The 21,759-nt window shown below is 47.5% G+C and overlaps 1 protein-coding gene across 1 annotated transcript in view; it reads left to right on the top strand.

Annotated features, from left to right (window-relative positions):
* The first annotated feature begins 1 nt into the window (after position 1).
* Positions 2-21,759, top strand: part of LOC136580899 (transmembrane 9 superfamily member 2-like) — a 44,986-nt gene continuing 23,228 nt past the window's right edge. The window contains exons 1-9 of the mRNA XM_066581811.1: positions 2-247; positions 6,600-6,667; positions 7,179-7,272; positions 8,407-8,528; positions 10,489-10,618; positions 15,262-15,389; positions 16,780-16,891; positions 18,043-18,122; positions 20,435-20,543. Of these exons, the coding sequence (XP_066437908.1) occupies positions 107-247; positions 6,600-6,667; positions 7,179-7,272; positions 8,407-8,528; positions 10,489-10,618; positions 15,262-15,389; positions 16,780-16,891; positions 18,043-18,122; positions 20,435-20,543 (984 nt within the window). The 5' untranslated portion in view covers positions 2-106. The remainder of the gene's footprint in view (positions 248-6,599; positions 6,668-7,178; positions 7,273-8,406; positions 8,529-10,488; positions 10,619-15,261; positions 15,390-16,779; positions 16,892-18,042; positions 18,123-20,434; positions 20,544-21,759) is intronic.

Below are 21,759 nucleotides of genomic sequence, written 5' to 3'. Positions count from 1 at the left end.
CGGCACGTCATGACGACACGTCTTGCGTAACGCGGACACCTAGCAGCGGCGCGGCGTCACGGGGTAACTACCGTCATCACCTGGCTTGTTCGGTCGGTGGTGGAGCATGATGGCGGTTCGGACGGGGCGTTACTTACCGGCGGCACTCGTGGTCGTCCTGTGCACGGGCTGGTGCGCCGCTTTTTATCTTCCGGGTTTGGCTCCTGTAAGTTTCTGCGAGGACGAAAAAGAGACGGATAACTGCAAGGTGAGTGCGGGCGGAGCTCAGGTGCGCCGGCGCCACGGGGCGTCCCAGGAGGGCACTGCTGGAGGGCAACTGTGTGCAGCGCCCCCTGTCCTCAGCGGCGGCGCGGCTTAGGAGCAAAGTGACACATTTCTTAAAGGGCCAGTGCAGAGAGAACACCTTCCCCTCCGCGCCGCCCTCAACTGCCCCCCTCTGGAGGTCCCTCGGTGTACTGCAGCCTCCTGCCCCATCCTGAGACTTCCTCCTGCGTCCCTACTATTCCCCACCCCCAATGACACTAAAGTGGGTGTGGGCTGTGACGGCGCCCCCTGGTGTAGTACTTGTGCACGCTCCCATTTATCCCTCTGTGTTCTCCTAAGGACCCCGCCAGATTTACTGCCCAAAATAAGACGGCCTTCTCGTACAAACTGCACCAAAAAGCCGTCTCGCGCCCCGTTTACTATTTGTGTGTTTTTTTTCCATCTTGTCAGAAAAAAGGCGAAGTCTAAAATGCACCAAAATCGGGCAAAAACTTTGACACGCTTTTTGGCGTAAAGTAAGAAACTAAAAAGTGGGGGGAAAACGCAGACGAAACAAGTCTTAACGCTCGGCGGAATCCCACCATAAATCTCGCTGTTTGGCCGCAGCAAAAAAAAAAATCGCAAGAATTCCGCAGGGAAAGCGCGGCTTCCAAACCCGCAGCACTCAGCCGTGGGTTGTGGCGTGCTCGGCCGCGCTCTTTGCCACTGCGGCTGGCGCTCCTATAGGAAAAAGTGCGGCCGCAACAAAGAAAAATTGACATGCTGCGGCTGTGGAATCCGCGACGGCTTCCGCGGCAAATCCGCCCCGTGTGAACGCAGCCTTAGGCCTTATGCGCACGGCCATGACGGGCTCTGCAAGCGGAGTCTGTCAGGCCCCCCCCCCCCCCAAAGACTCCATACTTGCCTCCGGATCTGCTCCCCGAAGTCCCGCATGACGCGCCGGCAGTGGCAGATAACGCGGTGGGCGCGGCTCGTATTCATGCTGTGCTACAGTGGAAGTATAGCATGACGGGCGGCTTCCATTAACAATAAATAATAATAATCTTTATTTGTTTAGCGCCAACATATTCCGCAGCGCTTACATAGACGGGGATACAGAAAGACAAAAGTACAGAACCACGGTTATATAGTAATCAGTTGATGGCAACAATAGGGGTGAGGGTCCTGCTCCAACGAGCTTACATACTACAAGTAATGGGGGGATACAGAAGGTAAAGGGGCTGGAGATGTGCACAGTATGGGGGGTGGAGAGTGAGGGGTGATATACACAGACAATGGTCAGACATTTAGCCGTGTGACGGCAGAAACAGTATGACTGCAGGAGCCGTATTGTGGCCAAATCAGTGTGACTGCAGGGGGGCAGTTGATGGTGGCTGGCAAGCATTGCAGTCAGTAGGTCAGGGAGCATGTTATCAGACGGAGTACAGAGGGGTTTGTTTAGGGAATGCGGTATGCTTCCCTGAAGAGGTGCGTTTTTAGAGCACGCCTGAAGTTCTGCGAGTCCTGGATTGCTCGGGTAGCCTTTGGTAGTGCGTTCCAGAGGACAGGTGCTGCTCTGGAGAAGTCTTGGAGGCGGGAATGAGAAGTTCGAATTAAAGGGGCGCTCAGTCTGGTTTCATTAGCAGAGCGGAGAGCCCGGGCTGGGTGATGGATTGAGATGAGGGAGGCAATATAGGGTGGCGCTGAACTGTGGAGGGCTTTGTGGATGAAGGTAGCGACTTTAAATTGTATTCTGTATTTAACGGGCAGCCAGTGCAGTGACCGGCACAGGGCAGAGGCATCCGAGTAGCGGCTGGACAGGAAGATGAGCCTGGCTGGATGGATTGGAGAGGGTAGAGTCTGGTGCAGGGGAGGCCGATCAGCAACGAGTTGCAATAATCGAGCCGGGAGTGGATGAGGGCAACAGTAATCGTTTTTAGCGTGTCCACAGTGAGAAAAGAGCGGTTTCTTGCGATGTTCTTGAGGTGCAGCTGACATGTTCAGGCCAGGGATTGGATGTAGGGGGCAAAAGAGAGATCAGAGTCGAATATGACCCCAAGGCAGCGGGCATGCTGTCTGGGAGTTATGGTGGCGCCACACACCGAGATGGAGATGTCAGGAGGAGGTCGGTTAGTGGAGGGTGGAAATACCAGCAGGTCAGTTTTAGAGAGGTTTAGTTTTAGGTAGAGAGAGGACATGGTGTTAGAGACAGCGGACAGACAGTTAGTGATGTTTTGGAGGAAGGGTGCAGAGATGTCACTACAATGGAAGCCGCCCGCACGTATACCCGCGGCAAATGGGACACGCGGAATTCCGGTGCATGTACATTGAGCTATTAGGTTCAATAGAACCCAATAGCTGCAGCGAAACGCCGCGGATTTCCGTCCGTGTGCAGTAGGCCTTATACTGGTTTTTAAGTTTGTGCTGCCTAACTTCTTGAGAGTATCAGTAAATAAGTCTACAGTCATCAGAAGGCTGAGCTGTGATCTCCTTCACTATACCCATGTGACAGCAGCTTCTATAATCATCAGCAGTAACTGTGATAAGGAGTTATAGGACGGGGCGGTCAGTTCAAACACCCGGACTGAACATCCGAACTGAATGGCTGTAATTGGCTCATCGGGCGCCGGCTGTGATTGGCTGCCAGCCCTCGATTAGCCAATCACAACGCTCGCTTTGCTGGAGGCGGGGTATTCAAAGCCCTGTTGCCAGAGAGCTGGTCCTCGTAGCTCCGCCCCGTCACGTGTGCCGATTCCAGCCAATCAGGAGGCTGGAATCGGCAATGGACCGCACAGAGCCCACGGTGCACCATGGGAGAAGACCCGTGGTGCATCGTGGGTGAAGATCCGGGTGGCCATCTTGGTAAGGTAAGTAAGAAGTCGCCGCAGCGCGGGGATTCGGGTAAGTACTAAACTTTTTTTTTTTTTAACACATGCATTGGGTTTGTCTCGTGCTGAACGGGGGGCCTATTGGAAAAAAAAAACCCGTTTCGGCGCGGGACAACACCTTTAAGGGGTTCTGCACTAAACTTCAGTAGGACGTTTGTGTTGCGCCCCCCCCGGACTCCAAACTTCCTCCGATTCAAGTGGATGAGGTTTACATTATGCAGTCTTCTAGCTTTGGGAACATCAAGGTCAGACTGAATCCGCACGAGCATGAAGTATCCTTGTGGACCTACAGCTTGGTAGATGACATGAGGTGGATTATACTTATGTTATAATAGGTTGGGATGGTGTCGGTGACACTAATAAATGTCATGAGGATCTACCGGTTTTACTCCCTTCAGATGTGTCACATGATGACATTGGTCGGTGTGCTGGGACCTAAACTGCTACCTATAAGACACTGTCTTATTTTCGGGGAAACAGGGTATTACATGCGTTGTCTCAACAATTGTCGGGCTGAATCTGCAGGCGCCATTACATGAGCCTTATCGGTGCCTATGGAGTATCGGGTTAGCTTGTATAAATACAACCTACGTCCATTTTCAGGCAGCGCGCCGCTCGAAATCGCAGCGCTTTTACCACAGTACTGAGCATCCTTTTTTTTTTAACACGTTGCGGCGCTTTTTTTTAACGCCCTCCATCGTTCTGATTGGTGATGAGGCGCGTTGAACGCAGAAAAATAGAACAGAGCGCTTAAAAATCGCGGCGTTAGAAACGTCGCATTCGAGCACATGCCTCCGAGGCCCCATTGAAATCAATGGCAGCGTTATACTGCGATTGCCGTGGCGCTCCAAACACCACAGTAATCGGGGTGAGATGTGGGAGTGGTCTCGGGCTGACTTCACACTGGCGTTGGCGGGCCGTGAATCCCGCCCTTAGATCGCGCTCGCCATCCATGTGAATTATCTGAGGATGCGGGGTGCCTTCATGTGAAACCAGCCTGACCGCACAACGGGGATGGCGCCTCACGCGATTTTATCGCCCGTGTGAAGCCGGCTTAAAGGGGTTTTCCCGCGATGACAAGTTAAAGGGGTTGTCCCGCGATGACGAGTTATGCACTTCTGTATGGCCATATTAATGCACTTTGTAATGTACATCGTGCATTAATTATGAGCCATACAGAAGTTATTCACTTACCTGTTCCGTTGCTGGCGTCCTCGTCTCCATGGTGCCGTCTAATTTCAGCATCTAATCGCCCGATTAGACGCGCTTGCGCAGAAGGGTCTTCTCCCTTCGGCTCGGTCTGGCACGAGTGGCATTCTGGCTCCGCCCCCTTCTTCGCGGCATCGCGTAGCTCCGCCCCGTCATGTGTGCCGATTCCAGCCAATCAGGAGGCTGGAATTGGCAATGGACCGCACAGAGCCCACGGTGCACCATGGGAGAAGACCCGCGGTGCATCGTGGGTGAAGATCCCGGCGGCCATCTTGGAGGAAAAGAAGGAAGAGGTTGCAGAGAGGGGATTCGGGTAAGTAAAATTTTCTTTTTAAATTTTAACACATCCCTTGGGTTTGTCCTGCGCTGAACGGGGGGCCTATGCAAAAAAAACCAAAAAACTTTTGGCGCGGGACAACCCCTTTAACTATGAGGAAACCTCATTGTACCATGAAGTTCACAGTGCAGCCATTACTACAGTGAGATCAGGCAGCGTTACACGCGGCCGCTGACAGGGCGTTGGGCGAGAAAGCACTCACCCGTCGGAGTCTAAAAACCAAGTGACTACCGGGCCGTGTAAAGCGGAGTCCCTCAGTGTTGGAGCGCCTCCTGCTTACTGTGGATGGAGGTGGCCGGCGCCCTGCGGGTAGATTAGCTGGCGGTCACTTCTGTACCGGGAAGGTTATATTGGTTTATTGTAGATAACGCTGGCTCATAACCTTCCTGCTCCCGGAGGCGGTACTGTAGTTATGTGTTCTACACGTCTCATGTCAACAGTCACATTACACTCATTGCTGCCTTGTAGGCCTTAAGGCCCTTTTACACGTAACGATTATCGCTCAAAATTTGTTTAAAAAAACGGATTAGCTCACTGGCTTCTCGTTCCGTGTAAACGCTCCCCGCTCAAAGCTTCACATAGGAGGAGAAGCGGATGAGAAGCCGGCGACAAGTCTTAACGTGTAAACGCTCTGCAGGAGCGCCGACGACCTTGGCGGCAACAACAGCGCTCGTGCAGTCGTTTAAAAGATGGCGGCCATGTAAAAGGGCCTTTAGTCTAGTCCACACACCGAGTCCGCTGTTGTCTGCCGCAGTCAGGCGCCTGCTCCTCCGCTATTTTTTGTTTTTTTGCCTTTTTTGTAGTAGAAATTACGAAGTAACAGCGGTGAGGAAATGGTTTATTTATGCAGCACCCAGATGCTCTGTAACGTCGTGCGCAAATGTGTTCACGGACATCTGTCCCCCCCCCTAAATCGCGGTCCACAAGTATGTCGGCCCAGATGGGTAAGAATATGTCGCCACCTTTTTCTGTTTTCGGCTTGTCTGAGACAAATGGACCATCCAGCCAGACCCCCGGCTCTATAACACACGGTCTGCGGTTTGGACACCATGTTGGAGCGGACTGTCCCTTTAAATTTCAGTGCATTTTTGTGGCGTTTTCACATTGTGAATCATTTGGTTTATAACATGAAAAATGTAACAATTAAAAAGTATGTGCCAAAAAGTAACAAAAAGCATAATAAAAAAACAGCTGGTGTAATAAAATGGAGCTTAAAACCGTATAAGATGCGGCGGCCATAGCAGAGGCTATGCCTGGCCCCGGGGCCCCCACCTGTGACGCGGTTGGTCACTCATTAGCAGAACCGGTGCAATATTCTATCACTGCTGTAAGTTCAATGTCTATCCGGCCTCCCCCGTCCCGCGGCGGCAGCTCATCGATGGGCTCTCATAGGGGGTTGTCTGCAGCTTGTTTCTACTTTAGGCTGGGCTCACACGACCGGATTCCGCCATCGGTGTCTGCGCACGGTACAACGTGGGCACTGAAAGACACGCATTTTCAATTTTTCCTTCACACTCGTGGATAGGAATAGGTATTCCGCGAGCAGGAAAAAAATCGGAGCATGCTGTGTTTTACCGTGGAATCCGCGCCGACGGCCTCCATTGACATCAACGGAGGCGTCCAACTCGCAGCCCATATGCAATTAACATTGTGTCTAGGCTGCGGGGAGCCGCGTCTTCACTAAGTGACGGCATGGGAAACACATAGTCAAACCAAAAAAAAAAAAGCCTGTGCTGCGCATGACCAACAGCAAGCCTCGGCAGTACAACACAGCGCCGTGTGTAGTCGCCGGCCGGGCTCACGGGCAGAATCCACCGCAGGCCTCCTGCATGCAGAATCCACTCCGCTCATGGGAGCCCGGCCTTAGAAAGAAGATCAGTCTGGTTTATGTATTTTAACACTCTTATTTCTTCCCCTTTTAGTCTCAGATTGAGCTCTTTGTCAACCGGCTGGACTCGGTGGAATCGGTTCTGCCGTATGAGTACGATGTGTAAGTACCGCTCATTGTTCTTCGTCTCTTGTTCACTTGCCTTCGCAGCGTCTACGGAGGATTTCTCCTAATGCCGTTGTCATGGCCATAGCCGTGTTAGAGTATGCTTCATCCACAGCAATACTAGAGTCATTCTTATGGAGGGTCACATCTAGGGATGAGCGAGCGTACTCGGTTCGGGTGTTTTTGAACTTGAGCACCGCTTCTTCCGAGTAATTGACTGCTCGGACGAAAAGATTCGGGGGGCGCCGGGAGTGAGGGGTGGTTGCAGAGGGGAGTGGGGAGGGGGGGGGGGAAGAGAGAGAGAGCTCCCCCCTGTTCCCCACTACTCCCCCCCCCCCCCCCCCCCCCGTTCCACCACGCCACCCCCCGGCACCCCCCGACTCTTTTCGTCCGAGTAGTCAGTTACTCGGAAGAAGCGGTGCTCGAGTGCAAAGACACCCGAACCGAGTACGCTCGCTCATCTCCAGTCACATCCTGTGCAGATACTAATGGATTCTTTCTACGGCAGCTTTGACTTTTGCAAGGATAAAGATGAGAAGCATCCGTCCGAGAATCTTGGCCAAGTGCTCTTTGGAGAAAGAATCGCATCGTCCCCATACAAGGTTCGTACCGTGTTGTGTAACATAAAACCGCATTGCCGTATAAAGTAGCAGTGGCCACACATGTAGCGATGGATCACCTCAACCCATCTGATAAGAAACATTCTCAGTCGTCTTCAAGTCACGCTAGCTTCACACGGGCGAGGGTTATAGGGGGCCGTGAATCCCGCACCGTATCGCGCTCCCCACCATGTGAAAGCTCTGTGGAAGCGAGGTGTGTTCATGTGAAAACCGGCTCGCATCACCCGCTGCAGAGGATCGCGGAGTTTCTCCCGTTGCTGTCAACGGGGCTGCCGCCGGCCACATCGAAGACAAATGAGCTGCAATGTGAGATCTCGCAGCTAGATAGAACATTCTGTAATGTTTTTTCTGCATAGCACCGTGGTGTCATGCAGGAGAACATCGCTCATGTGTAGGACCCTGTTAAGGGCCACTAGGTCACATTAACCTTTCAAGCCTTGGGTTCCAAATCAATTCGTATCCGGTGCACCACGGAGGCCAAGAACCACTCAAAGAGTCGGTTTCCAGTTCTCCTCAGATACGTAGAGAGAGCCCCGGCAAGTATACAGCTCACTCTGCTTAAGGCGTACGTACTCTGAATCTTTATTAACTTTTCATAGCGTTTCTCAATACAGGAAAGGAATACGTCATTAGTCACGGGGTTAGTCTCATTGGGTTAAAAAATAAAACATTACAGCATAGTGTGAGAATATATGTATAAAATGTCCTTCAAATGTTAGTTATCTGGTCCTCCCTTGTGAGTTTGGATGGTTGCAGCATCTTATTAGCACGATTCGTTCTTTTCCCAGAGCTCAGGGCGTGGGAGGGCTTCTTCTGATAACGATTTTTTCAGGCTTGGTTCTCGGAAGAATAAAAACAAATCATTATTTACATCTTATAATGCTCCATTTTGTATCTAGCGGCCATTTTGAGACAGATTCTTTCATGTTATGAGCCTGTACCTTCTCAACCCCATTTAAAAGAATGCACAAAACTCGTGCTGTGTGTATATAATATATATATATATATCGCCTGTGTGAAGCTGGCCAATTCGGCATAATAAAAATCTTCACAAGTAAAGTCTAAGTAAAGTTTCTGCCTCTTTATAACCGGACTTTTGAAATGTTTTCATTTCAGTTTAAGTTTAACAAGAATGAAACCTGTACAAAAGTTTGCCAGAAGGAGTACGACCCGAAATCTGATAACAGCGCGCTGGACTTCATTAAAAAAGGAATACAGCTGAATTATCAGCACCACTGGTGAGTACAAACACTGCGGAATCGTTCTGCTTACAGGCCATGTAGACCTTCACAACCAAACTCCCTTTATTACAAATTTCCCATCATTTCGTGTCTACAGTTCCTGACCGCCCCCCCCCCCCCCCTAATTTGGCATCATTGCATCGGTACCAACCATCGTACAGTAAACTTGAATTTGCTCTTGATCTTGCACAGCAAACACTATTAAATAAATAATTAAGGAGCCAAAATACTTGCAGAGCTTGATCCATTGAAACAAGTTGTAGAATTTGTATATGGCAATGGCAAAAAAATTATATATATTTTTCAAAAAGGGTTTTTTATTGTGTGAAAGTGCCCCCCCCCCCCCCCCCCAAAAAAAATGTACCTATATAATTGTACCAACCTGCAGGGGAAAAAAATCATCACGTCGTTTATGCTGCATGAATAATGCTATGAAAAGTGTCTGAATTTGTGTTTTCAAAAAAAAAGTTTAAATTTTTTACAATATATTACATGTAGCTCAAAAATTGTAGCAATAAAAACTGCAGCTTGTCATGCGAAAAAACAGCCCTTGTATAGTTCTTGTCGAATGACATATTAAAACGTTCTGGCTTTTTAAAGGTGGAGATGAAAATCAACCCCCCCCCCCCCCCCCCTTCCCGTGGCCAAAATAGGCTGTATCCGTAAGGGGTTAATATGTAAATTTCAAGTATTTTTAAATAAAACTTTAAAATAAATACTTTTTAGAGTACCATACATACTGGAGTATTAGCCGACCCGAGTATAAGCCGAGACCATAAGTTTCGCCACAAAAATCTGGGAAAACTTTTTGACTCGAGTATAAGCCGAGCTATACTCCAGTATATACTGGGTAAAGAAAAAACCTCCATACTCCCCTCCCAGCCGGCGCCTGTGCAACAAGCTGCTTGAATCCTCCCTGTTGTGATCCCCCGCCATCCTCTCTGCTTGGCTCTGTCAGCGCTGTGTAAGTAAGTGCTGTGATTTTGGATTGAGCGCCAGCCAATCACAGCCGGAACTCGATCCAATCACAGCGCTTACTTACACAGCACTGACGGCAGGGGATTTGAAAGCCGAGCAGGGAGAATTTTAAAGTAGCTGGATTGGCTGTGAATGATCGAGCACGGGCTGTGATTGGCTGACACTCATTCCAATCACAGCTCCTACTCACACAGCGCTGATGGCGGGTGATGACAGAGCCGAGCAAAGAGAATGGCGGGGGATGACAGCGGGGAGAATTCAAGCAGCCTGCCACACCGCCGCCGGAGACTCAGACGCCGGCTGAGAGGTGAGTATGGAGGTTTTTTTTAAGCCTTCCCTGACTCGAATATAAGCCGAGGGGGGCTTTTTCAGCACAAAAAAATGTGCTAAAAACTAGGCTTATACTCGACTATATACAGTATATACGGTACTTTGCACTCCTACAACATTTCAGTTTTGATCTTAGTGAAAACAATCTGTCCTACCCAAAGTTACTTAGTCCTGGGATATTTGCTGCCGAGCTGACTGACGGCCAAATGCATTACAGAACTAAAGGAAAATTCTTGTTAATTTTGCTAATTCTAAGTGTGCGGTCGCAGCTTTCCGGAATAATCTGTCATTGGGAACAGAGTGCATAGCAATGGTCTTACTGCTAATGGGCTTGGACTGCATACTAGGAATAAGAGGAATAGGGAGTTGGGCCCGGTCCTCTCCACCTAACTTTTAAAAGGAGATTAAATATTTAAGTTTTTTTTTTTCATCCCCCCCCCCCCCTTAAAAATAAGATGCTTTTCTGTTTTGTCTTCTACTCATCTGTGTTTTTGCAATCTAAGCGCAGCAGCTCCTGAAGCCCATGGTGAAGCCCCCAATGCCAGTCTTCTGATATGGGCGCCTCGGATGGGACGTCACCTCGAGCTCCTGTAGCCACGGTTGCTGCTTGTCTTGTAGTGTAATGCTGAGACGCTTGATGCTTCCTTAGGATTATCGATAACATGCCGGTGACCTGGTGCTACGATGTGGAGGATGGCCAGAAGTACTGCAGCCCAGGGTTTCCCATAGGATGTGCCGTCACCTCAGATGGGAGAGTGAAAGATGCCTGCATCATCAATGTAAGTGATTACCATTAGAGATGAGCGAGCGTACTCGGAAAAGCACTACTCGCTCGAGTAATTTGCTTTATCCGAGTATCGCTGTGCTCGTCCCTGAAGATTCGGGTGCCGGCACGGAGCGGGGAGCTGCAGGGGAGAGCGGGGAGGAACGGAGGGGAGATCTTTCTCTCCCTCTCTCCCGCCCGCTCTCCCCTGCTCCCCGCTGCGACTCACCTGTCAGCCGCAGCGGCACCCGAATCTTCAGGGACGAGCACAGCGATACTCGGATAAAGCAAATTACTCGAGCGAGTAGTGCTTTTCCGAGTACGCTCGCTCATCTCTAATTACCATATAGGATATAGTGGCCATTATTTACAGACATGTTAGGATTAGAGATGAGCGAACGTACTCGGATAGGCACTACTCGTCCGAGTAATGTGCCTTATCCGAGTACCGCTGTACTCGTGCTCAAAGATTCGGGGCGCTCCGCTGCTGACAGGTGAGTCGGAGCGGGGCAGAGCGGCTGGGAGAGAAGGAGAGAAAGATCTCCCCTTCGTTCCTCCCCGCTCTCCCCTGCAGCTCCCCGCTCCGCAGCGCGTCCCGAATCTTTGAGCACAAGCAGAGAGGTACTCGGATAAAGCACATTACTCGGACGAGTAGTGCCTATCCGAGTACGTTCGCTCATCTCTAGTTAGGATCCATACAGATCGGCACAATGAAGCCGCGCAGCCTGGAAAACAGACAAATGTCATGCTGTAATCCTGACGGACTCCGTTGTGGTCACGGGGATCGGGCGGTGTAGTCCGCGTCCAGCATGTGCCGCATCCTGCACTTCTGCTAGTCTCTCTATTTGGCTTCTGTGACCAGACTCTCATCCTATGTATATGCTAATAAACATTTAACAGGCATCCATATAAACCTGAGATGCCATTAACCCCCGCACACCCACTTTGAATGACAGTTTTATAGCCCTTACACTGTATGGAATGCTCCGACCTGTGTAACGCGTCTTGGTTCCGAGTTCCGAAGCCATGACTGTCTCGCTCCGGTGCTGCACTGATCCCGAAGTGCTGATGCATCTGTCAATGCTTTGTTCTTCACTGCCTTTTATTGCTATTTGTGTTCTTAGGCAATTATCCTCAAAACGGGCAACAGTTTCCAAATGTGGAAGCAAAACAGGACTCTGTCTGTTGTTTTGGGGATAATTGCCCAAAGAACACAAATAATATATATAGACATCATGAAGTTGTTTGATTACATCTTATAATGAAAGTTAAAGGGCATCTGTCATCACTTTGTGCCCCATAAACTGTTATGAGGGTCCGAGGAGCTGCTTTATGAGGGTCCGGGGAGCTGCTTTATATTTGCTGAGTCCTCCGCCTATTTTGGCGTTGAGGACCAAGCGATTTTTGGTATTTTTCCATCTCCATTTTTCAAAAGCCATAACTTTTTTATTTTTCCGTCGACGCGGCCGTATAAGGGCTTGTTTTTCGCGTGGCGAGCTGTAGTTTTTATCGGTCCCACTTTTGGGTACATAGACTATATCGTAAAACTTTTATTATTTTTTTTTATGATAACAGGGAGAGAGAGCGCATCAATTCTGCCATAGATTTTTTTTTTTTTTTTTCTTTTACAGCGTTAATCATGCAGCATAAATAACACAAAGTTTTTTTTCTGCGGGTCGGTACGGTTACAACGATACCAAAATCCTTTTTTTTTTTAAGGTTTTTACACTTTTTTGCAATAAAAACCCTTTTTTTTGGTAGTCCTTTTTTTTCTTTCTCTATCGCTGCATTCAAAGTCCTTTAACTTTTTTATTTTTCTATGTACGGAGCTCTGTGAGGGATTATTTTTTGCGAGATGAACTATAGTTTTTATTGGTACCATTTTGGGGAATGTACGGCTTTTTTCATCACCTTTATTGCATTTTTTGGGGGGGAGCCAAAATGTTAAAAATTTGCATTGTGTTTCTGTTTTTTAAGCATTTTTTTAAAAAGCTTTTTGCAGTACAAAATAAAAAGCGTGTTCACCTTTTTGTACACGTCAATACCAAATATGTGGGGTTTTAATTTTTTTTTTACCTTTTTTTTTAATGCTAATATTAGAAAAAGCACAAAGTTTTTTGTTTGTTTTTTTTTTTATTTTTTTTTTTACATTTTTCCTTTTTTTTTACATTTTTCTTTTCTTTTTTTTACACTATTTGAGTCCCTCTGAGGGACTTACAACACTATGCCTATGATCGCTGTGATAAGGCATGGCAGAGCTACTGCCCTGCCATGCCTTATCGCTTATACAGCGATCATAGGCATTGGCACTACAGGACACCAGTGTCTGGCGATAACATCACGAGAGCCGGCCGGAGACACAGAGGGAGCGCGCTCCCTCTGTGAACTCTTTCCCTGCCGTGATCTACTTGGATCGCGGCAGGGAAGGGATTACCAGCTGGTTCCCACTGCGGGATAGGTCAGTCATGATCTCGCGCTATCCCGATGATGTAAGGGTACGTCATTTTGTGCGACGTACCAGCCTGCCATGACGTACCCTTACGTCATTGGGCGGGAAGGGGTTAATCTCCATTGGAGCTCATGCACACACAGCCTTGTAGAAGCAGTTGCTATGTGTGCACATTGATTTCTCGACAACACCACTCTAGAAGACGGGACTCGGTGAGAGTATAAAAAACCCATTTCCTAGATGCCCTCCACTTCCCACACCCCTCACCTTTGAGCACCATATCATAGTTTATGACCAAGACCCTTTTAAAGGGTTGTCAGAGTTGTAATATTTCTGTAAAACCCGTTCCCCGTGTTCCAAAATAGCAAACCACATATACTCGCCTCTTGCCGTTCTCGCTGTGTCCCACGCCGCTGTTCAGGTCTCCCCTCTGATGTCACATTTACACGCTGACTCGGCTTATTTATTGGCTGCAGCGCCTGTGATGTCCCAGGCGGGACTGCAGTCTGTAAACCAAGCGTTAGTGCATGGGCAAACGGCTTTTACAGAAGTATTACAACTCAGACCAGCCCTTTAGGTCCTTGTGATAACCGATTTGGAAATGCCTATGGATGAAGGTGCTGCTTCAGCATACATCCTCTTTAGAAGCGACGCTGGAGAAACACTTCTGACTGCCTGATGCACATTGGGCATTAGTATGAATTAGTAGTCTTAAGTCGCTACCTGCTGATGTGACTGACCGTCACGGCTCACGTGGGCAGCAATGGTCAACCAAAGCAGGTGTGTGGTGTCTAATGATGTACACTCATGCACAGTATGCAGCAGGCGGTCAGAGAAGCTTGTGTGGCCATCTTTGTTTCTGGAACGGAGGGTTGCCTTACTAGGAGAACTACCACAAACGTGAACTGCTTGCCACGGGTCTGGCTGCTGATATCAGGGCCAGCCCTACTCTCCATCAGAAGATAGCTTATTTTGCTGTAAGAAGAAGATCTTGTCTGTCCCCTGCAGTGTCCATGGGGCAGTACAGAATTACAGGCAGCCATGCGAATGAATGTCCACTCATGTAACATTGCTGCATGTTCGCAGCTTTGCTTGCAGAGGGTCACCGCACTCTCTGATATCCATGTGCCCTAACGGGGCTTATAGAAAGTAGTTCCCCTTTAAAGGTCTGGATTCACACTCAGCACTTGGGTCAGGTTTTTGAGGCATTTTTCATCCGCTCTGGTTCATGCAGGATTCACGTAGCAAATTTTATTGTCCTAGATGCCCTTTAAAAGACATTTCGCTGCTATTTGTGCATCGCATCAGCCTATTTTGGCCTGCACGGAGCAAGCTTGACACTGCTAGAGGAATCGAGTAGCTGTGGACAGCACTGTCCGTCTCTCAGAACGGTTTGGATGTATTTGACCGATTTGAAGGCGATTTATCAGGTTTCACCGCAACGGACAGCGTTTAGTATTGTGCTTCGCATTTGTCCTTTGGACCGGCATAGAACTTGGCAGTATCTCCGTCTTAACCCTCTCCAATCCACTGTCTGACTTCTGAAGACATTATGATTTAAGGCTGTACAGCTCCAATGTTGGAAGACATCGGTCAGGGTTCTCTTATTGCTTATTGCCAGCCTCTCTGCTGTCGGAGCCTATCCAACGTGTCACCTCATGCAGTACTGGCTTTAGCCAGCAGATAGCGCCATTGCATAACAGCAGAAAAAGAGTAAGCCCCCTAGGAAAACCAGGATACAAATTGGATTGGAAAGGGTTAATAAATCTTTCACTTTCGATGAAATATTAACTGGCCCACTAAAGCCCCTTTCTACACGGGTACACAGTAGTTCACCCATCCGATCATTGGCATGTCCGAATATGCCCTCAGTCGGCTCCGCTGACTTGATCTTTTATCCTGGCATTAACGTGATCATGTGTTGGCAGAATCTCACATGTGACTGGCAGCTGATGCCCAGGAATGCACTTGGACTGCGGTGAACTCTTGTAGGGGCTCTTCTTGTCCTTTACCACCAATCATCTGCTGGCTGTGAGTGGCTGAACCATCACTGACCGACATGCTGTTATGTAGATCGGTACCCATTCAGAGCCGCAGAGCATTGGGACGTGTAAAAGGTCTCTTGTAAAGCACTTGAAAACATTTGCATTTCACTTGTGCCTTTTTTCCACTTTTTCTTGCGATGTGAAAAAATATTGTTTGTTTTTCAGAATGAATTTAACAAGAAAGATACATTTTATCTGTTCAACCACGTCGATATAGTCATCACATACCACAGCGGTAAAGAGGAAAACTGGGACGGCGCCCGATTGGTTACAGCAAGACTCGAACCAAAAAGGTAATCGTTCTGGCTAGTTCTTAATCATACTAACTGTAGAAGAGGCGCCAAAACATAACGGTGCTGTTGCTATTTTGACCCCCACTAGTGCTTCATGGAATTCAAAATTGCAATTTTTCATTTTCATGGCCCAATTTATTTATTTTTTCACGTATTATGTAGGTTAAACCTAATTTTTTTGTTTTCTACAGTTATTTAACTTACAAGAGGACACGAACGTGATAATTTAATTGCTTTGGTAATACACTGCACTACTTAAGTAGTATTACTTCCATCTGTCATTTTATTCAGTGGCAGCTAGGCCTATCAGACACTGCCTCTGGCAGGACCTGATATACCACCACGAATGGCAGACCCAGGGGCAATTATTTGGCGTTGCGATAAGCATTGACTTTGGCACTAAGGGGTTAAGGTGATCCGAGACCAATAGAGATGAGCGAGTATACTCGCTAAGGCACATTACTCGAGCGAGTATACTCGCTAAGGCACATTACTCGAGCGAGTAGTGCCTTAGCCGAGTATCTCCCCACTCGTCTCTAAAGATTCGGGGGCCGGCGGGGAGGTGCGGAGGGGAGATCTCCCCCCCCCAACCCCCCCCCGCCACAACTCGCCTGTCTCCCCCGACGGCCCCCGAATCTTTAGAGGCGAGCAGGGAGATACTCGGCTAAGGCACTACTCGCTCGAGTAATGTGCCTTAGCGAGTATACTCGCTCATCTCTAGAGACCAACGTTATTCGTGTCCATCCACTACCCAATGTCTAGGCTGCCAGTTACAGCCATAGGCATCGGGTCTGCAGAGCGCATAGTTCTTCAAACTCCTGAAATGCAGATATAAAAAGCTATAACCCGCTCTATGATTTGAGAGTTTTCTACACTATAACATTTGCACAAATCGCTTGATGAACACTTCCACCCCCCCTCCCATCACATGCACACTTCTGCGCCAAAGAATGTATTTTCTTTCACCATGTGGAACAATGGAAGTGGATTTTCTACCATGTTGGGTTTAATCCTCTGATGATGGCCATTTACAGTCATGTTCATTGTGGTCTACGCTGGTCGTTAGAGCCGTTCAGTGTCCTTACATGTTCAGTAGCAGCAGGCGACAGATGAACGATCTTACTTGGAACAGACATTCAAAGAAAGATCTTTTTTTATGAATATAAGATCTGTCATAAGAAAAAAAGCTCTTTTGTCCAAAAGGTCAAAGCAAAATTTTTGACCGTGGCAGACTTCCTTCCGGGCTGTGGCAGTCTGTCGTCTGAAACGATCGGTCATTGTTACATTTCACCAGATGTTTTGGTTGAAAACGCCCTTTTTCATAAATCTCTTGGTTCTGAGTTCTACAAAGCTACGGATGCTTCATAAGTAAGCTGTGTGTCATTTACAGTGTCAAACATACCGCTGATAAGGAATTAAAATGTGAAGGCCATCCAATGGAGATCCCCAAAGAACTCTCAAGCAAGCTGGAGGTCACATACTCCTACTCCGTGTCGTTCCGGGTAAGTCTCCCAAATTGTAATGCCTTCATTTGTATTCACTTGTTTAAAACAAAAACTGTCTTTATTTTCCAACCATACTGACAAGGTACCTATAAGTTGATCGTGTGTAAACCATGGGGGGACCTTGAAAGGGGTGCTTAAAGAGTTTTTTTGTTTTTTTTCTTTCTCATGAAGAGCTGACCTAGAGTTCCTGATTTAGCTGAATGTTTCCTTCGCTTTTATTTCTCCTGCATAATGTCACCCCAGCAACTCGTTATGCAAGGAAATGAGTCCAGCCGCAGTCTACTGCAGAGCCGGGTGACTGTAGAGACACTGCGTGGAAAACATAGAAGTGGATGCAGCACTAGAGATACCCATTTCATAAAGTAATGGACTATACTTTTTAGTGGCACGCCTGGAAAATCTCCGGGGCTTGCTGCACTGACCATGCAGTTAAATCCTAGAAGATTTCCGTGGACAGCTCTAGTGCTGAAATGTGCAGAGCACTGAGCTGTCATCTGAAGTCTTTCGGGATGTCAATTGCATTGTTGATTCACTTAAAAAACCAGCCCTGTGAGGCATGCCATGGTAATAATAAAACTGCTACTGAAGGGGTTAATGGCCCTGTAGCGTCACTACTTGGCACATCACCCACTGAAATCAGCGGGCTGTCTTTGTTATTTATGGACTTGCTGGGTCTTCCAGAGAAAGCTCTTTTCTAGCCTCTTCTGGGTGATCGCTAACCAGGGATCCATTTTTTCTAATAATGAAGTTTCCTAATAAGTTATTTGAGAATGGATTTTCCTAAACCAAATGGTCCATTTAAGTCCAAAATTAGCTGCATCATTAAGGGGGATTTCCAAGTAATATGTATATTTTTTTTTCTCATCTGCTGGCCTTTCCACAATTTTACTAAGTCCAATTCACTGTTCTGTTACCTCGCCCGTCTTGTTTTTTCTTTTTACAGTTGTCATTCCGCTAGTGACGTTCCACTTGCACACTTGACCGCTGCAGCCAATTGCTGACTTCAGTGGTTTCTAATCACTTGTCATTGAGGCCAGCAATTGGCTACAACGGTCACATGTGTGCCCTGGATGTCAGTACTGCAGCCAAGTAAATAAAGACCCTCTAAGGTCTTACTTAATGATTTATGTATTTTCTCTTTTATTTAGGAAAACAATACTATTAAATGGGCATCTCGTTGGGATTACATTTTGGAATCCATGCCCCACACTAATATTCAGTGGTTCAGGTAAGAATGTGCTGTACCCTGTAGATGGATTACTGGAACGGTTTGTAGATCATGAATTTTTGGAGGCATAAGTTGTTATATATAATTTTAGGATTTACTGAATCGCATCATTTTATGTTTTTAAGTTGACTTTTCCCTGTAAGGAGTAATGTGAAAACTGCACTTAAAGGGGTTTTCCGGTCAAAAATAATATTGATGACTAGAGATGAGCGAGCATACTCTTTAAGGGCAATTACTCGATCGAGCATTGTCCTTAGCGAGTACCTGCCCGCTCAGAAGAAAAGGTTTGGCTGCCGGCGCGGGTGACAGGTGAGTTGCGGCGGGGAGTGGGGGGGAGAGAGGGAGAGAGAGATCTCCCCTCCGTTCCTCCCCGCCCGCCGCTGGCAGCCGAACCTTTTCTTCTGAGCGGGCAGGTACTCGCTCGGAAGAAAAGGTTTGGCTGCCGGTGCGGGTGACAGGTGAGTTGCGGCAGTTCCCCCGCCGCCGGCAGCCGAACCTTTTCTTCCGAGCGGGCAGGTACTCGCTAAGGGCAATGCTACCAGTATATAAACTTCAAGCACTTTTTGAGTTGCAGATGGGCTTGCATAAACCTCCAACTAGACGTGCAGATTAGGGAGACGGGGACACATTTTTTCATTAAAGTCATTTAATCTAACTTACAATAGGCAAGTGAAAATAGCCAGGTAATTGGCGGACGATTGCCATACTAACTCTTCTATTGCCTTGCACATCCAGTTTAGCAGAACGCATGTCCTAATGAGAGATGCAGCCACTGTTTTTCTCCAGGTGATATAGGGTCGCAGGTTGAAATCTGACAGCAAATGGATTGCATGTTTAGTAATCCAATCAAAAAAATACCAGTCACTATCAGAGCAAGTGCAGATGACGCCTATCGTCCCATCAATGGTGTGTCTGCTGTATTCGTGAGCACCATTTCATTAAAGGGGTTGTCCCGCGAAAGCAAGTGGGGGTATACACTTCTGTATGGCCATATTAATGCACTTTGTAATATACATTGTGCATTAATTATGAGCCATACAGAAGTTATTCACTTACCTGTTCCGTTGCTAGCGTCCTCGTCTCCATGGTGCCGTCTAATTTTCAGCGTCTAATCGCCGGATTAGACGCGCTTGCGCAGTCCGGTCTTCTTCATTTCTGAATGGGGCTGCTCGCCCCGTCACGTGCCGATTCCAGCCAATCAGGAGGCTGGAATCGGCAATGGACCGCACAGAAGCCCTGCGGTCCACCGAGGATGAAGATCCCGGCGGCCATCTTCACCAGGTAAGTAAGAAGTCACCGGAGCGCGGGGATTCAGGTAAGCACTATCCGGTTTTCTTTTTTAACCCCTGCATCGGGTTTGTCTCGCGCCGAACGGGGGGGCTATTGAAAAAAAAACAAAAACCCGTTTCGGCGCGGGACAACCCCTTTAATCATGTCTAGCCACTGATGTGTACAGGCATATATATCACGGAATGTCAGTCATATGGAATGGAAGGCGGTGTGAGAGTTGGGTTAGAACACTAGTGAGTACAGCAGTCAGTTAGGTGCCCATTGTATTCTTTGGAGTAATTATCCCAAAAGAGATAGTGAGTGTGTATATATGTATAATATATATTGTATCTATCTAATATAATAACTTATAGGTCCTTTCATTAGATTATACTGTCTTTTAAAATGACCCTCTGGTCCTGAACAAACAAAGATGACCAAACTGCGTTCCCGACTACCTGCTGTACACTGTGCATTAGTATACATCATCAGTCTAATGGCCATTTTACACAAGACGCTTCTTGTTCAGAGTCATTCAGATTTCCGTGCTCCTGCGGGAGTTTGTAGGTTAACCGTCCAGTGTAAACGCATGCAGCAACTGAAAGAGAATTGCTCAGTGCAAACAGTCATCGTTCACGACTATCTGCTTACTGTGAATGGAGGCGGGTGGGGGAAGAACGCTCGCTCGGTCCGCTCCACCTCCATGCTGGCTGCGTTGTGAGCGATGCCAATATAACAGCACAGGAGCGAGCTTCACTGGGACGACCCATCAGGCATCATTTGCCCGGCAGCCTGTCCCGTGTAAAAGGGCCATAAGTCACTACACCTGCTTTGACCAAGTAATGTGACCGTGGTGGCCACTATCAATGTGACCGTGGTGGCCAGTCAGATCGGCATGCCGTGTTTTAGACTTCCAATGCCTGGTGTGCATCGGGTAGTCAGAGCAGCGATGCAGTCATCTTTGTCCGTGACAGAGGGTTACTTTAAATAGTGTTTTTTTTGGTAGTTTATTTGACCTTCTTTTGCTTTTTTTCCCCCATCAGTATCATGAACTCGCTGGTAATTGTCCTCTTCCTCTCGGGTATGGTGGCCATGATTATGTTACGTACCCTCCATAAGGATATTGCCAGATATAACCAGATGGACTCTTCAGTAAGTACCCTATGTTCTTCATGTCTTGTCTTCTGCATGGTGATGTCGTCTGTTAATATAGACCTTTCTTTTTTTCCTTTCTTTCTGGGGGGCCTGAAAGCTTTAAAACAAGGCCATCTCCTATTTATTTCAGTTTACTAAGCTCAAAGTTCTTTCATCTACAGATGTTTCAGGAAATTAGTAGAAAAAGATTATAGTCACATCCTTGCTAAAAAAGGACAAATGGTGAAGTGGCTTACATGGGCTGTATCGATCCATTGGTCCGTGACCATTTGCATGGGCCGCTGCAGTAGTGAAGCCATGTACCTTGTTACAGCATTGTTTATCTGCTGCTCTGGATCAGTCTGGAGAACCCAACTAAACGTGTAATGCTACACACAGATACACTGCTACTCTGCATCGGCTTGCTTGGGTTCACCTCAATAAAATGTAAGCAGTATAAGGCTGAAATCACACGTATTGTTTTTGAGCTAAACCCAGGAGTTGATGAGAAAAAAAGGGAAAAGTATAAAGAAAATGATACATCTTCTCCTGTGTATCCATTCCTGTATTTGTTTTAAAGGAGCACTTTAGCTTTTATTTTATTTTTTTGGACAGTGTGTATTAAGTGAGCTAGTGTTACCTTGGATGGTTGCTCCTTTCTATCTGAAGCTCCTGGCCTCCCCCCCCCTCACATGGTCATGTGATATCCTTTCTGACGAGCTCAGATTTACTTGGGTTTATGCTGTCTGAAACTAGTCAATTTCACAATTTGTGTTTATGCTGTTGCATGGACCCTACCGCAGAAACTGCCTACCGGTGGACACAGACACTCCCGTTACAGTTCCTGCTTATGATCACACAGCTCCCGTCACAGTTATAATAGAGGAGATCACAGTTTCATCCTCCTGACTGTATACATATGGTCTATAGCTTATTTAGGTAAATGTAGAAGGTAATGATGATTAAACTGTTTCACCAGCAGCCGGCAATAGTATAGCCTTTAGCTAATTCTGTACTGATGCACCATGGGATTGATCTGATACTCAGTTTAAAAAAAAATCTCACTATCAGGAGGGTGGCTGATAAGTATCAGACAGGGAGCTGGACTGCAATCAAGTGGCTGCAGTATACAGAGGAGACCCCCAGAGTGGGACAGGCATGGAACAATGTGTTTTCATTGAAGCGGCCCTTAAAAACAAAAACAAAAAATCCTGCATCATTAACTGCCATAAAT

This window comes from Eleutherodactylus coqui, chromosome 10, assembly GCF_035609145.1.
Source record: "Eleutherodactylus coqui strain aEleCoq1 chromosome 10, aEleCoq1.hap1, whole genome shotgun sequence".
In the NCBI taxonomy this organism is placed as follows: Eukaryota; Metazoa; Chordata; class Amphibia; order Anura; family Eleutherodactylidae; genus Eleutherodactylus; species Eleutherodactylus coqui.
This window is presented reverse-complemented; position numbering and strand designations above follow the sequence as displayed.